The sequence below is a fragment of the Microcaecilia unicolor genome, chromosome 4, assembly GCF_901765095.1.
Source record: "Microcaecilia unicolor chromosome 4, aMicUni1.1, whole genome shotgun sequence".
Classification (NCBI taxonomy): Eukaryota; Metazoa; Chordata; class Amphibia; order Gymnophiona; family Siphonopidae; genus Microcaecilia; species Microcaecilia unicolor.
Genome location: NC_044034.1, coordinates 300,370,855 through 300,388,198, shown reverse-complemented (window position 1 = coordinate 300,388,198; position 17,344 = coordinate 300,370,855). Strand labels below are relative to the sequence as shown.

General features: G+C 43.4%; 1 protein-coding gene across 2 annotated transcripts in view; it reads left to right on the top strand.

Annotated features, from left to right (window-relative positions):
- Nucleotides 1-4,607: 4,607 nt before the first annotated feature.
- Nucleotides 4,608-17,344, top strand: part of LOC115469296 (hexokinase-2) — a 194,823-nt gene continuing 182,086 nt past the window's right edge. Inside the window, exon 1 of one of the 2 annotated variants that reach the window (XM_030201804.1) lies at nt 4,608-4,855. In XM_030201804.1, coding sequence (XP_030057664.1) covers nt 4,793-4,855 — 63 coding nt within the window. In that variant the 5' untranslated portion in view covers nt 4,608-4,792. Of the gene's footprint in view, nt 4,856-6,090; nt 6,148-17,344 lie in introns of those variants that run through there. The other variant, XM_030201805.1, reaches the window with a different exon arrangement.

The following is a 17,344-nucleotide window of genomic DNA, read 5'->3' as shown; positions in this document are numbered from 1 at the left end:
TGGAAATAAGTATTTGATCCCTTGCTGATTTTGTAAGTTTGCCCACTGACAAAGACATGAGCAGCCCATAATTGAAGGGTAGGTTATTGGTAACAGTGAGAGATAGCACATCACAAATTAAATCCGGAAAATCACATTGTGGAAAGTATATGAATTTATTTGCATTCTGCAGAGGGAAATAAGTATTTAATCCCTCTGGCAAACAAGACCTAATACTTGGTGGCAAAACCCTTGTTGGCAAGCACAGCGGTCAGACGTCTTCTGTAGTTGATGATGAGGTTTGCACACATGTCAGGAGGAATTTTGGTCCACTCCTCTTTGCAGATCATCTCTAAATCATTAAGAGTTCTGGGCTGTCGCTTGGCAACTCGCAGCTTCAGCTCCCTCCATAAGTTTTCAATGGGATTAAGGTCTGGTGACTGGCTAGGCCACTCCATGACCCTAATGTGCTTCTTCCTGAGCCACTCCTTTGTTGCCTTGGCTGTATGTTTTGGGTCATTGTCGTGCTGGAAGACCCAGCCACGACCCATTTTTAAGGCCCTGGCGGAGGGAAGGAGGTTGTCACTCAGAATTGTACGGTACATGGCCCCATCCATTCTCCCATTGATGCGGTGAAGTAGTCCTGTGCCCTTAGCAGAGAAACACCCCCAAAACATAACATTTCCACCTCCATGCTTGACAGTGGGGACGGTGTTCTTTGGGTCATAGGCAGCATTTCTCTTCCTCCAAACACGGCGTGTTGAGTTCATGCCAAAGAGCTCAATTTTTGTCTCATCTGACCACAGCACCTTCTCCCAATCACTCTCGGCATCATCCAGGTGTTCACTGGCAAACTTCAGACGGGCCGTCACATGTGCCTTCCGGAGCAGGGGGACCTTGCGGGCACTGCAGGATTGCAATCCGTTATGTCGTAATGTGTTACCAATGGTTTTCGTGGTGACAGTGGTCCCAGCTGCCTTGAGATCATTGACAAGTTCCCCCCTTGTAGTTGTAGGCTGATTTCTAACCTTCCTCATGATCAAGGATACCCCACGAGGTGAGATTTTGCGTGGAGCCCCAGATCTTTGTCGATTGACAGTCATTTTGTACTTCTTCCATTTTCTTACTATGGCACCAACAGTTGTCTCCTTCTCGCCCAGCGTCTTACTGATGGTTTTGTAGCCCATTCCAGCCTTGTGCAGGTGTATGATCTTGTCCCTGACATCCTTAGACAGCTCCTTGCTCTTGGCCATTTTGTAGAGGTTAGAGTCTGACTGATTCACTGAGTCTGTGGACAGGTGTCTTTCATACAGGTGACCATTGCCGACAGCTGTCTGTCATGCAGGTAACGAGTTGATTTGGAGCATCTACCTGGTCTGTAGGGGCCAGATCTCTTACTGGTTGGTGGGGGATCAAATACTTATTTCCCTCTGCAGAATGCAAATAAATTCATATACTTTCCACAATGTGATTTTCCGGATTTAATTTGTGATATGCTATCTCTCACTGTTACCAATAACCTACCCTTCAATTATGGGCTGCTCATGTCTTTGTCAGTGGGCAAACTTACAAAATCAGCAAGGGATCAAATACTTATTTCCACCACTGTATGGCTAAGGAAAGGGCATATTTCTATCCTTGGCATGTGAATTACCTGTTACATGTGAAAAGGAAACAAATGCCTGAACGGGTTAAACAGAGTGTGCTCCTGGGACCGATATGGCAGGTATGGAGGGAGTTGCTGCCACGATGGAGACAGGACCCGTCCTGTAGTGCCCTTTTGCCGATACAAGGTAATGATGCTTTCATGCCCGGGAGGGAAAATGTAGTTTTCCGCAAGCTTCAAGATAAGGGTGTAACATTGATAGAGAACCTCATCCAAGAGGATGGAACATTGATTGCGGCAAGTAATTTCATGCATATATGTTCAGGGGGCCAAATGGGGGTCTTGGCATATTATCAACTGTCCCATTATATACAGAGTCTCCCACAAGCAGGTCTTTCACTGAGCTTTGGCAGAAACCTGAGGGATTTCTTAGAGGGGGACGCAGCGGGGCAAGTATCCATTTCCTGGTTCTGTAAGGAATTGGGGAAGGGGCAGCCAGCAAGGAAGGTGACTGAGGTAGCAGAACGATGGAGTCGGGATAGGCACACACCAATTTCGGAGACACTTATAAGGAGGTCACTAGTAGAGATAACATTGGTCATCCAAGGAGCAGAACTCCAGGAATGCCAGTTCAGAGCGGTGCACAGAGCATACTTTTCACCGAAAAGGGCATTTCATGCAGGGATAATAAACACTGATCATTGTCAAAAATGTAGGCGGGGGGGGGGGGGGGGAGCGACCTTTGTTCATTGCATGTGGCAGTGTAGGCATATCAACTTATTCTGGCAGAGGATAAGGCAATTTTTAAGTCAGGTATTAGGACACCAGGTTATCCTCACTTTTGAAAGAATGATGTTTAATCTTGTGGGGCATTGGGGAGTGGGTACACGGGGAGAACGCATACTGCTAAGTAAGTCATGCGTCATAGGGAAGAAATGTATTCTTAATCATTGGGTGTCGGACATGCCTCCCTCATACTGGTACTGGAGGAACAAACTTCACCAACTCATGTTGTGGGAATCCAGAGAAGCGAGGGTTTCGCCAAAGAGACAGGAGCGGTTCCTAGCAATCTGGATGCCATATCTTAATAAAGTATCACCTAGAGCTCACAGTCAAATTCTGAATACGTAGGTTGCCATGAGGCAATAAGGGGGATAGGGAATAATCTGGTATGGGCAAGTATGCAGAACTCAAACGGTGGACGACCAAACCAAGGAAATGGGGGTGGGAAGGGGGAGGGGCCTGTAGAGGAGAGGGTTATGGGTTAAGTGCTTGTATACGAGTTGTTTGCAATGCTACACAATTGGCAACATTAATAAAAAAAGGGGGGGGGGAGTTTTGTAGTTTACAAATGAAAGCACAAACATTTGGTTTATAGGAACAAAGATTTGAGGGAGGGCTGGGAGAAAAATTAAAACACTTTGATAATAGACGTTCACGATTTATTCATATGCGTATGTTATGTCATGTTCTGTAAATTATCATATATGGAATTTGTTGTTTCTGTATAATATGCTGATTCAATAAAAACCGTTGAAAGATAATAAAGCTGCGGCCATTTATTCCCAAAAAAGAAAACGTGCTTTTGACTTAGTCATTGTGTGTAGCATGTGTGCGAGACGAGGACGAGAGCGTGTGCAGCCTGCCTATGTTATTGAACTCAGTTCCCCAGGATCAAAGTCCACTGCACTAACCACTAGGCTACTCCTCCACTCAGATCCCATGGGAATGGAGTGTGGACATGGACAGAACTTGCGGGGACAGGGCAGGGACTGAGACAGAACCTACCCGGACGGGGTGGGGATGGAGACAGAACCCATGGGGACGGGGACAAATTTTGTCCCCTTGTCATTCTCTATTGAGAACCACTGCCCTACCCTTTTCCTTCTGCTCCAAATATAATCAGTTCTCCTGTGGGATCTTTCAGTAGAGGTCCACACTCAAATGCTGTCCTGTCTCACCCTCCCCTTATGCTTTTTGTGGGGGAAGGGCATGATGTATCAGCACTGGAGAATAAATCTCTCTACTGCAGTGCTTTTCAATCCAGTTTTAGGGGCACACCCAGCCAGTCAAGTTTTTAGGATATCCAAGATGAATATGCATGACATAAATATACATGCACTTCCTCCTTGGTATGCAAATCTCTCTGCCAATGTGGACAGTGTGTTTTTTTTCCTAGCAAAAAAAGTGCCAGTATTTAAATGCCAGGTCATCCTTCAGGGGTGGGATGATCACTAAGGTGCCCCACTTCACAATAGCCAGCCCCCTGCAATCAGCTACAGAATCTATGACAAGGCAGCACTGGTATGCAGAGCCTGGGCTCTTTCATTAATATTTACGGTCTATAGGTCAATTTTAGCAAGCAATGGAAAAGGTGCTGGTACTCAATACCTCCAGAAAAAAAGCCCTAATTTTGGTATATTTTGAAAATCCAACTGACCCAGAACTGGGGAGAGAAGCATTGTTCAATTTAATGGTCCTGTGCTCCAGCCGAGTACTTTTCAGGTGGCTGGGAATTAGGGCTGTGGCTGGCTGGCAATAGAAAGCGAAGTTGCCACCCTGGGCACGTGCCTAGTCCACCTGGTGGCTGAGCCAGTCCTGCGAACTTGAGATGCGGGACTTGTAGAATGTATTTTAAACGGCCATTGAGGTATAAAATATATTAGTAAAGGAACTTTTACATTCCTCCTGCGGAGAGCGAAGGCACACGAATAATCTCTATAGTCACTTTTCAACCGGTTCATGACCGTGAACCCACCATCGCTACTTTCCTAACATCTGCACTCGCAGGCGTCTCGAACTCGTTATTTTGAGCTCCAGGAGAGTACGCACACAAAAGCGGTATACGTGGTGGGTACTGAGAACAAGGAACATAGATGCTACAACAAGGCCCGACGAGACGAGGGTAGGTCCGTCGGCGGAGGAGCTGGTCCAATTTCTCGCGCACACCTTCCTCCTTCGACCTATGGGGACGCACGCTGTAGAAGCGAATGTTGTGAGGTCACGGAGGGGAGGGAATCTCTGAAAGAGCCACATTGTACCAAAAGCAAGAAGAACTGGAAAAGAAAAAGCCGGCGAGTAAGGGGCTCTTCAATTTAAACTAAAAGGGTTTCTTTGCTCATTTCGCACTTTATCCGGGCCATTTTTTTTGGATTTTTTTTTTTTTGCAGGGTCTTCTTGTGCTTCCTATTAATTGATAAGGAAGTCATGATAGCTTCCCATGTTCTCGCATACATTTTCACAGAGCTCAACCAAGACCGAGTGCAGAAGGTAAGAATGTCACACTGCGTTTCCCCAATAATCGTTCTCCCTGTTTGCCAGAGACATATTTTTTCTTTCAGCTTAAGTTTTGGGGAGTTGAGGGGGATGGGCGACTGAGTCTTTTACTCTGTTGTTTTTACTTGAATTTCTCGGGGGTGTGGATACCTCATTATTTAACCTCAAATAAAAAGGGAACTACTATCTGTTCAACACGTACGGAGTTAGCAGCTGTAGCCCGATGAAGATAGAGCACTTTATGTAGTTATTGCACCGCCATAAATAGTACTTTAGGCTTCATTGACTATTACACATTTTACGTTTATTAAACTATTTCTAGGTAAAAGACGGATACAGCAGGATCCTCCCGGATTCGATGGGGCGTTAACTAAATTTTTCGTTTGTTAATCTTTTCTTTATCATACGGTGAAAATAATGCTTCATCCTGGCCGCTGACAAATTTATTGCTTATGTAGGTATATGTTGTAAAAATAAAATTAAAATCTCATCAATAGCCGCGCCTGGCTTTAATAGGCGGACATTTCAAGCGGATCCTTATGTATACACAGTATAATGACTTCCTGCCGCGAGGATCTCTCATTGTTTTACCCTTTTTGGGGAGCGGCCATCGTGTCAATTACTGCGCCCAACTTTCTTTCACGTTGTGATTTTGGGTTTTAACTGTTGGGGAAAAAATAGTCATGTATTAGTTGGGTGTGTGGAAAAGTGCTGGCAAATGCAACTTCTATAGGAAGTTACAGTTGCCAGCAGTTTTCCACACGATGCTTTTTCTAATTAATTAGTTTGGGCTTGCTGGGGTAAGAGGTGGGGAATGGGGATTAAACTTAAGAGGGCCATAAAATTCAAATAAGATGCGAACCACAAGGCCTTTGCTTTCAGAGATACAAATATATATTATGGAAATTATAACTTTCCAGATCCAAGTTAAGATGTGACAGCTTTTAGAGTATTTTTTTTCTGTGCCACAGCTATTTTGAGAGCTTTTTTGTTTTTTTTTCTTACTTGGTAGTATTGCTCTCTTTCTCTTTTGTGATATATTACTATAGCTTTTAGAGTCTTGCCATTTTCGCGGTTAACGTGCCACTACGTTTAGTCATTTTCTTGATGCTTGCTAAGTAGATGCTGACGATTGGGGAAGGAGGAGGTGTTGAAAACCGCTTCACGTACGTGACTTTGAGGAGGAGACAAGGAATGATGCATATTTCCGTCAGGTTTCGCAGCCAGTGCTGAAGGCTCAAGGCAGAGAAAAATCTTTCGTGGTGCTTTGAAACTGGGTTCTGTTTGTATGTATTCTTGCAGGGTTTAACTCAGTTATATAAATTGTGTGGAAAGTAGTAGTTCCCACCCAGTTTGTAATCGTTTGCGTAAAGTATCTCTCAATTAATTATATGGTAGTGCACTTAATTATGCCCTCCTTACAATTACAGAAATATTGCATCATATCCCAGTGTGGCTACATAATTACTGCAGTTCCTTCCTTGAATATATGCTAATGTTATGGTAGTCTTAATTTTAGAGTTGGTTTAACATTTTTTGCAGTTCATATAAGTTTATTTTCCAAGTTTTCTTCCAGTTGAGTGTGATGCAGTCTGTGATACTGAATACTGTCAAAAAGAAAACAAGTAACAGCTACTCCAGAACTTGTACAAAAAGAGTCAGAGAGTCTGGTGTTTTTTTCCCTAGGTATGTGTTCCCAGTGTTAGCAGTCTGTGCCTTTCCTCTCTTTAGCATCTTCCTACTAGTGCATTCACTGCAGTCTGCAAGCTGTGGCAATGGGATTCTGTTTCTCATCTTGAATGTGTGCCTCTTACTAAAGAAGGTGATGGAGTCCAAACTTTTATCCAGTATGATACAAATTTCAACGCTTAAATATCGTGTGACCCAGATAATGATTAAAATAAAAATTAGACTCCCGCTCCTCTCCCCTCTCTCGCTCCTACTAAGCCAAAACACAAACGTAACAGCAGTGACAACAGTCAGCTCAGAATCATGTGTGTCAGTTTGTGTGCGCAGTCATCTATGTACTCTGTATGGATTTCTAGTCTAATATATAGACCAAACGGGGAGAATGCAGGGCCTGTGAACTTCATTTGAATCACAGGTGCTGTGCTGAATGCCAGGGTGAGTGGAAGTAATCTTGTATCTGTGACCTCATCTATCAGTGATGTGACTCTTTTTGGTTTCCCAAACCACAGTTTGGGAATGACTGGAAAAGGTCACTGGCATGACCGAATAATGGCAAAGAGTAGCATAAAATCAACTAGTTACAGCAAAGTTAAATGATCCCAGTTGAATTGGGGGGGGGGGGGGGGAGGAGGAGGAGGCAAACCTTGAAAGCTTAAGCTGGAGTAAAAACATATTCAACTCTCTAAACAAGACAGGTGGACCCACAGAAGTATATTCAGATAAAATACGTATAATGACCCCCAAATTAAATACCTTATATGTGTATGTTAAGGACAATTTTAGGTCTAAAAATGGGTAAGTTGAGGCTGGATCTCACATTGCTTACTCTCCGTCCCCTCCATCTGCAGGTCCAACATTGCTCCTTCTCTCTCTCCAGTATCTCTCTCCTGCCTTTCCCAACCCCTCTCCCCCACCTATAGCTCACAGCTTCACAGATTTCAACAGGGTCAGAACAGACTTAAAGCCAGAAGGAAATAGCTAAATCAACAGACTTCAAGATTATATTATATATTTATCCCTCCCCAATAAGTCTTTCACTCTAAACTTTGGTAAGTTCACTAAAACAAAATACATTTTCTCAAATGATAAACCCTTCCTATCCAAGAATAATGTTTATTCACAAATCTGTATTTCTCAGTACCCACACACACACTTCTGTTCGGCTTTTGTTTTGGGGGGAGGGGATAAAAGAAAATCATAATTTCACTAACACTTTCAATGCTGTCTTCAGCTAAACTTCTGCTTTGAACCTATTGCTTGAGCTATCACCAGTCAAATGGCTTTTAGCTGTGTCTCCACGGCACTTGATAATTATGCACACTTCCCTGTAGGCTTGCCCTCCTCTCAGAGGTGTACATGCTCAGAACAAACTTCAGCCAGTACATTTACAGATTTTAAACAATCACTACACTCTCCAGTCTCACTTGCACACCTTCCTCCAAACCTCTTTACTTTAATTTGAACACTGTTTAAGCTCACCTTGACTTAAGAGTTATTCCCACACCAGAGGCATATATGGCACTGGTTGTATCTTCTCAAGCAACTTCAGCACAGCCAGAGTCTGTTTGGTACTGGCATGAAGTAAGCAATAGCAAGAGTGCTATGGTGCTGTTGATAATGACCCATAAATAAGGTGAGCCCAGTTTATATATGCAATTCAAAGAGTACATTTTGAAAAGAAATTAAGAAATAAACGTTTATAGGAAACAAACAATATGCCAGTCCACATTAAAGAAAGAGCTGACCTACAGAAACTCCATAGAGAGTGGAGATACACTAAAGAAAAAAAAGGGAAATAAGAGGGAGAAAAACCCCCCACCTTCAAATACTAAATGGGGTCAATGTGGCAAAACTATCCCTGGATATCCCCTTTTCCTTCAGGAAAAAAATGCAATTGTGATGGTTCATAATATATATCTATTTTGAAAATAGCTCCTAAAGAAGTTACAGTTGGCACATTAACACAAATTTTCTCTTAAATTGCATCCACCTAGAAACTTCAGGAAAAACTGAAAATTTTCCTCCTAGGAAGGTAGTATTTGAAGATCTGTGATACAGTTTCAACACCACTTCTTCATCTTGTAGAAAAAAAGACTCCAATAAAGTACTTCTACCTGAAATTTCAATAGCAGATGATTCCAGAATTGCTGAAACATCTAATCCAGATTAAACTTCAGTTTCTACATTTTGTTAGAATATAATAAGTCTACTATGTTGGTGGCAGATTTGTTCAAGTCAAAAAACAATGAAACAATCTCTAGGAGTAAGTATTCTTGGAAAATTCAGAAATCTCAGATTCAAATTTCAGTTACAGTTTTCCAGATTTCCAATTTTTCTCAATAATACATTTGTATATTGTGAATGTTGGTTTGAAACAGTATTTGACAAGACTAGCTGAAATAAAAACTATCAACTGTAGTGTTTTTGTATTTTAAAGCTGAGTCCAGGTTCTGCAGCTTAGTGGAGGTATTAAGGAAAATAGCAGTAAAAGAGGAGCATACCTGATGAAGGTTTTTTTGGGCAGTCCAAAGTGACTCCAATCTCGCTACTGGTGGCTTGGCTAGTGGTTGTAAGGAGAATACAGATGGAGCACACCCCATCTTGGGTACTAACCTGCCACTGCAGGTGTTTCTTCAGGGACTCATACCAACTCAGCTTGCTGCTCAAACTCAGTCCATCAAACCAGCATCTGTAAAGACCTAGATGCCGAAATCCTGAGAGCATATTTAGAAAACAAAATTAGGGCAAATGCAAGCATAGGTTGTATGGCTGTACCAGAGTGACTGGTCGGTTATATCTCAGTTCTGGAGTCATTGATGGAGATGGGATACACCTGTTTAGTTCCACTCACTAAGGAAAAACTAGAGTAGACAGAACGCTCTGGAACTCATAAGCTGATTCCCTTGGTACCTTCTGCTTTTGGGTTCTTTATACCTTGCTCCTTCAGTCCTCACCCCATTCAGTCTCCTTTCACTTCTTTATTTCAGCACTTAGTTTTAGTTAAGCTTTGGCTGGCTTTAGGGATTAGAGCAGGCCCTGGTTTGTATAGCCTAGCTAATCAATAAGAAAGCTATTTCTCAGGCTGTGCCTGAGCTCCTTTTGCCTTCTCCAGCCTCCTTCCATGGACTCCTGTGGAGGGCAGAAGAAGACCCCTGGCCCTCTATTTATATATACAGGGTCTTCTATTCTTTTCTACAAAGGCAATGATGGAGACACCCAATGATAAATAACTGACATTACATCCCACTGCACACAGGTCAAATGAGGTGCACAGAGTCCAGAAAATGTAACTGTAGTAGATTTGCACACAAAAATCTTGTCCTCTGCTGGGCATGCTGGCAGGTCTTTTTATGTCATAGGTTCAGGGCAGAATTAAGACACAGGAAAACTAGGTATGTGCCCTGGGGCTCTAAGGTATTGGGAGAGGAGGAAGGACCTGTCAGATATGTTATCAGATGCAGCTCCTATGTCAACAAATATAGAATAAGACACCCCCCCCCACACACAGAAGAGTCAGGTTAAGAGGGGCATGAACAGTGCACAATGCATAAACCTTAGACAAGGTACCCTACTCTACTTTGGGTAAAAAGCCCCATCTTCAAGCTTTTTCTAACATCCAAGTTTGGAATCCTCCATACAAATATCACCTGGGATAAGGGTTCACAGTTTGGCCCTGGGTACAAGAATGCAGAATGCTAGGGTATCTCAAGCTTGATAACCAATAGGGGAGGCAGCTGAAGAAAATCCTGATATAAAGAGAATTAAGAACATGGAGAAACATAAGGCGATAGATATTTTCAATCCAACTTGTTATCTAATGCTCCAAAAAATAAAACGTAGGGGCCATGCAAAAAGTGCGTTAATCTTTGCTCGCCAATTAGCATGACTTTAGCACACAATTATGTGGGCAGTTGATGCAAAAAAAAAAAAAAGACAAGCAGGTTTTGCACGTGAGTAAACCATGCACAAAGCCTAGCACAGTTTTAAATCCATTGTAATGAGGCTTTTGACTATTCACTGCAAATGTGCTCAGCCTTTTGGTCTGCACATTTTTCTGCAGCTCAGGGGCTTTAACACCAGGTCTGTAGAGGTGTAAAAGGTTAGCCAGAATTTCTGCAGTAGTGATAGGGAGGATTTTATGCCTGTTTCTTTCCTTTATTTTAATGATCCACAACTTTTTATTTTTATAAGAGTATGTGAGAGGTGTGCTGGTACAGAGAGCATAAGTGCCAGATTGTCGGAAGACGTGGGCCTATGCACTAAAAGTTGTATTGGCACCTGAATTGCATGCACATACATCTGCTCATATGCTGGAATACTATTCTACGCATGAATGTTGGTATTGCAATGCATGCAACTCCGGGTGCCCATTTGTATGCAAGATATAGCTTCTGCTAGTACTGACCCATATGCGAATGTGTTCGGTGTGCTGTCCCATCTTAGCACACGTTTTTTGCACAGGGTCGATATGCATATTTGGTTACTGCATTGAGGAGCAAACCTTTGTTTCTCTTGTGTAAGGAAGCTGTGCATTAATGCAAGGTTTCTGTACTGGCCCCATGGGATCTTAAATCTAGTTAGTTTAATTTAGATACTGATAACCAATGAAGCTTTTTAAATATAAGGGAAATATATTGTCTTGGTCTCATCCTAATAAAAGCCTCACTGCTGTGTTCTGAACCAATTCAAGACAGAAGTAAAAGATACATTGATTATTTATGCTTAGTAATCATGCATAAATCCTGCCTAGGGATATGTGGCTGAATCTGTCTGATTTGGCATAAGCTACAAAAAACCAATCGAACCACAGAGAAACTTGAAGGAGAGAGTTTGGAATCCATAAGCACCCGAAACTCCAGCACTGGATTGTATAGTAACATCAGTAATAATGACAGGACTATAAAGCTACCTTTTTTTCCTGGAAAACCATAACAATTCTGTTTTCTCTGTATTAAGGGGCTGGGATCTTGGAGGGACTAGGAGAGGAGAACGCTTGCAGGATTCAACTAATCCCCTGTTAATGTGACCTAATTAGATCTAAAAGCTAATGCACATATTTGGTGAGGGTTTAAAAAATGTGTTCATTATGGAGGGTGACCCACTGTGTGTGTTTGCCTGGGGCCTACCAAAGAGTTAATCTGCCCTAGTAGACTTATGTCTCTCTTGGCACAACATTCCTGTGTGGCAACTTTGCAGAGCTGGTCGATCTCATCTTGTTGCGGGATTGTATTGAGCACTGTGGTTACAGCATCTCCTCTGTCATGCAAGAATGCCTTTGTACTGTTGCTTTCCTTGATTGGCCATTCTAATCTCACCATGCATTTTTTCAGGACTTGGTTATCATCTGGTTGCTTCGTGCTATTGTTGCTCCATACAATACACATACTGGAGCCCTGCCTGAAAAGGCCCAGAGTCAAACAGGACCAGTACTTGAGGCTCTTCTGTCTTGTCCCCCTCCCCAGAAAGTTTAAAAACCAATTTAGAATTCATGAAAGGGTAACATAGTAGATGATGGCAGATAAAGACCTATATGGTCCATCCAATCTGCCGAACAAGATAGTCATTGTATGTATACCTGACCTTGATTTGTCCTTGCCATTTTCAGGGCATAGACCATAGAAGTCTTCCCAGCACTAGTTTTGTTTCCCAATTACTGGTGTTGCCACCCAATCTCCGCTAAGCTTCTGTGGATCCATTCATTCTGAAAAGGATTCCTATGTGTTTATCCGATGCATTTTTGAATTCTTTCACTGTTTTCATCTCCACCAACTCCCGTGGGAGGGCATTTCAAGTATCCAAATACTTCCTGATATTTTTCCTGAGTCTGCACACCTTCAACCTCAATTCATGTCCTCTAGTTCTACCACCTTCCCGTCTCTGGAAAAGGCTTGTTTGCAGATTAATACCTTTCAAGTATAATATTATCCCTGTTTCTCCATTTCTCCAGGGTATACATGTTCCGGTCAGTAAGTCTCTCCTTGTATGTCTTGTAATGCAAATCCCATACCATTTTTGTAGCTTTTCTTTGTACCACTTCAAGTCTTTTTACATCCTTAGCAAGATACGGCCTCCAAAACTGAACACAATATCCAGGTGGGGCCTCACCAACGACTTATACAGGGGTATCTACACCTCCTTTCTTCTACTGGTTACACCTCTCTCTGTACAGCCTTGCATCCTTCTGGGTATGGCCACTGCCTTGTTACACTGTTTCATCGCCTTTAGATCCTCAGATACTATCACCCCGAGATCTCTCTCCCCGTCTGTGCATATAAGTACGTAAGTATTGCCATACTGGGAAAGACCAAAGGTCGATCGAGCCCAGAATCCTGTTTCCAACAGTGGCCAATCCAGGTCACAAATACACGGCAAGATCCCAAAAATGTACAAAACATTTTATACTGCTTATCCCAGGAATAGTGGATTTTCCCCAAGTCCATTTAATAACGGTCTATGGACGTTTCCTTTAGGAAGCCGTCCAAACCTTTTTCAAACTCCCCTAAGCTAACTGCCTTTACCACATTCTCTGGCAACGAATTCCAGAGTTTAATTACACATTGAGTGAAGAAAAAGTTTCTCCGATTCGTTTTAAATTTAGTACATTGTAGCTTCATCACATGCCCCCTAGTCCTAGTATTTTTGGAAAGCGTGAACAGACGCTTCACATCTACCCGTTCAACTCCACTCATTATTTTGTAGACCTCTATCATATCTCCCCTCAGCTGCCTTTTCTCCAAGCTAAAGAGCCCTAGCCGCTTTAGCCTTTCCTCATAGGGAAGTCGTCCCATCCCCTTTATCATTTTCATCACCCTTCTCTGCACTTTTTCTAATTCCACTATATCTTTTTTGAGATGCAGCGACCAGAATTGAACACAATATTTGAGGTGCAGTCGTACCATGGAGCAATACAAAGGCATTATAACATCCTCATTTTTGTTTTCCATTCCTTTCCTATCAATACCTAACATTCTATTTGCTTTCTTAGCCGCAGCAGCACACTGAGCAGAAGGTTTCAACGTATCATCAATGACGACACTTAGATCCCTTTCTTGGTCTGTGACTCCTAAAGTGGAACCTTACGATATTGTGTTGGCTTTATCTGACCCGCAGTCTTCGCTGGAGAGTGCCTTGTCTTTGATAAAGGAATATGGGGCACTTTCTGGCTTTTCATTAAACATCCAAAAATCTTGTGCTATGGCAATAGATCAGACATTACAGCGTAGGTGGAGAGGGGACTTTCCCTTAAGGTGGGTGGAGGGAGAATTGAAGTACCTAGGAGTTCTCATCCCCAGAGATTTAAGAGCGCTATACTCTTGTAATGTTAAACCCCTGGTTGAGCTGACAAAACAGAAATTGACACTCTGGCAGGCGTTGCCCTTGTCTTTGTGGGGGAGGATAGCCTTGTTCAATATGCCGATTGCCCCCAAATGGTTATATTTATTTCAGCAATTACCGATATTCCTCCAAGGCAAAGAGGAGAAATGTTTAAACAAGCTTTTACAACAGTTTCTTTGGCAGGGCAAACGACCTAGACTCCCGATGTCGACTCTTATCTCACCCCGAGAGGGCGGTGGGATGGGCTTGACCAGCATAAAACTCCTCTCCGTGGCCTGCGGAATGAGACTTATCAATGACTGGTTTAGAGGCACATCTGAGTTTTCCCTGACTCCCATAGAGGTATCGTGGTTTCCGGGCTGGCATTTCAGTTGCCTTCTGCATGGGGGACGGGGGATGCCAAACCAGGCGCTCAGGCTTCATCCCATGTTATCGGCCCTTAGGGCTACTTGGAGATGGATTTGTAGGAGACACCAGTTTACAGCACGGGTGACCCCTCTGCGATAACCCAGATTTTCCGCCAGGTCATGGTAGAAGTGTATTCACGCGGTGGGCAGGGAGAGGGGTAATTTATTTGTTTCAGGTTCTCACAGAAGAAGGGAGGCTGCGGCCCTTTTCGGAGTTAGAGGAATTATTGGGAAAGGGTGCGGGCAGGGGTGTGCTGGTAAATTTTTAACAGGCTCTTTCTCCGGATGTAGCCAGCTCTGCAGTTGGAAGGGCCAAGGGTGGCCGGGTGGGGGGGGGGGGGGGGAGCAACACTTGCCCCTCTCTCCTCCTTCCCTTTGTGCGGGCACGCTAGGCATACCTTTGCTGGCAACCAATAAATGGACTGCCACCACTCCCGATGTCTTGCTCTGAGCAGCATGCTGAAACTTCTCACACATGCTGGAGAAGTCCCAGCCTGCTGCTCAGAGCTGGAAACAAGGAGCTGGGAGCAGCAGCAGTCTATTTACTTGGCTGGCAGGGCTCAGCATCCCCACCAGCAAAGTAAAAAAGAATTCAGCAGGGGGCCCAAGCCCACATTTTGGGAGCCAGTTGTTAAAGTAGCCATGGAGGTCCCTACTTTAACAACTGGCTCCCAAAATTCTTAAAAACTTAACAACCGGCTCTTGCGAGCCTGTGAGAGCCTGCTCCAGCACACCACTGGGTGCGGGTCATCAGTTTGCGTATCTTCAACTACAGCATTATGTCGCCTCCCTCTGTTGGACCGATCTCACTGAGGATGTGCAAGAAGTATTAGTGGAAATGTATACCCTGGGGCCACAGTTGTCAGTGCCACCTAAATTTCATCTTCAACAATTGAGGGATACAACGTCAGAGATAAATTATGTGCGCTTGGCCCGTGGCTGAACGGAGGACCTGGAATGTGAAGTGACAGTGGAGTTATGCCAATCTTATATAAAACATTTGTACACAATGAGGGTATCGATCCCGCAGCGAGAACGACTGTATAGAATTTTACTCAGAACGTATATAGCACCGAGGAGGGCTTCTAAGTTTGTCGCCCAGTGTGACGGCTCGTGTCCAAAATGTGGAACAGTTAACACGAATTTGGGTCATATGTTTTGGCATTGTCCACGGGTTCAGCGGTTCTGGGGAGGGATGCTACAGGTGGTGGATAGGCAATGGGGATGCACTCTGTTGAAGGATCCTCTGATCATTTTTCATAAATATAGTTATTCTTCTTCGCCTCCGGCAGGTTTTAAGGGGTATATACAGTTGGCCGTTTATTTTGGGCTTGCCTCCATCCTAAAATTTTGGATTTCTGAACAGGGACCCTCTCTGGCCTTTTGGAGATCCCAGATGATCACACAAATGAGATTGGATCGATGTCGGGTTAAATCGTGGGACAATGCCCCTGGGGAGCAATTTTGGAAACAGAACCCTTGTGGCTGACTCTGCCCTCCGGGGGAAGAAGCTTCATACTGAACTTCTGAATGGGGCTGGGACTGCACTGGGTGTAGTATATTTTATGCCTCTACTGATTAGGGATTCACACTGGGGTTTGTTTGTTAATTCACTTGCTCTGGAATTGGTGCGATTACATTTGTTAAAGGGGGGAGGGTTAGGGTGGTAGGGGGGAGGGATAGGGATTAGTTAAAGACTGATCTTGCTATTGATAGCGGTTTTTTTCAGTTGTTTAATGAATCAGTGTGGTTCTTAGGTTCCATTTTGTATGTAGAGTGTCTAGACACTAATAACACAGCGTTAAACACAGATGTTGGGGGTAGGGCAGAGTCGCGGGGGGGGGGGGGGGGGGATAAAGTAAATTGTCTGGAGCCAGATCTGTATGCAGAAGTGTACATGCACATGTGTTTCTTTTCTTTCTTGGAGAACTGGTTCTTGTGTTATATTGTTATCAATAAAGATGATTTAAACATAAAGTGGAACCTTGCATGACATAGCTATAGTTTGGGTTCCTCTTTCCCACATGCATCACTTTGTACTTGCTCACATTAAATGTCATCTGCCATTTAGACGCCCAGTTTCCCAGTCTCGTAAGGTCTCACCGTCTAACACGTATGTCTCCCGTGGATTTATGCTTCCTAAGTGCATCACTTTGCACTTCTTAGATTGAATTTTAATTGCTAAACATTAGACCATTCTTCTAGCTTCTGCAGATCCTTTTTCATGTTTTCCACTCCCTCCAGGGTGTCCATTCTGTTACAAATCTTGGTATCATCCGCAAAAAAGGCAAACTTTATATTTTAACTCTTCAGCAATGTCACTCACAAATATATTGAACAGAATCAGCCCCAGCACCGATCCTTCAGGTATTCCACTACTCACCTTTCCCTCCCAGTGAATTCCATTAACCACCACCCTTTGTCGTCTGTCCGTCAACCAGTTCCTAATCCAGTTCACCACTTTGGATCCTATTTTTAGCTTGTCAAGTTTTATTCAAGAGCCTTCTATGAGGAACCATGTCAAAGGCTTTGCTGAAATCTAAGTAGATTACATCAATCGCACGTCCTTGATTCAATTCTCTGGTCACCCAGTCAAAGAATTCAGTGAGATTTCGTTTGTCACGATTTACCTTTGGTAAAACTATGTTGTCTCGGAACTTGGATTCCAGGAAATTCACTATCCTTTCCTTTAGCGTCGCTTTCATTACTTTTCCAGTAACTGGAGTGAGGCTTGCTGGCCTGTAGTTTCCAGCTTCTTCTCTGTCACCACTTTTGTGAAGAGGGAGCACATCCACTCTTCTCCAATCCCATAGAACCTCCCCTGCCTCCAAGGATTTATTAAACAAATCTTTAAGAGGACCCTTCAGAACCTCTCTGAGCTCCATTAATATCCTGGGATGGATCCCATCTGGTCCCATGGCTTTGTCCACCTTTGGATTTTCAAGTTGCTCATATCCACTCCATTCTCATGTATTTTTGCCAGCAATTGTGGTCCTTCTCCAGGATTTTCTTCCTTAAAAACAGAAGTTTTTTTTTTTTAGCATATTTGCGT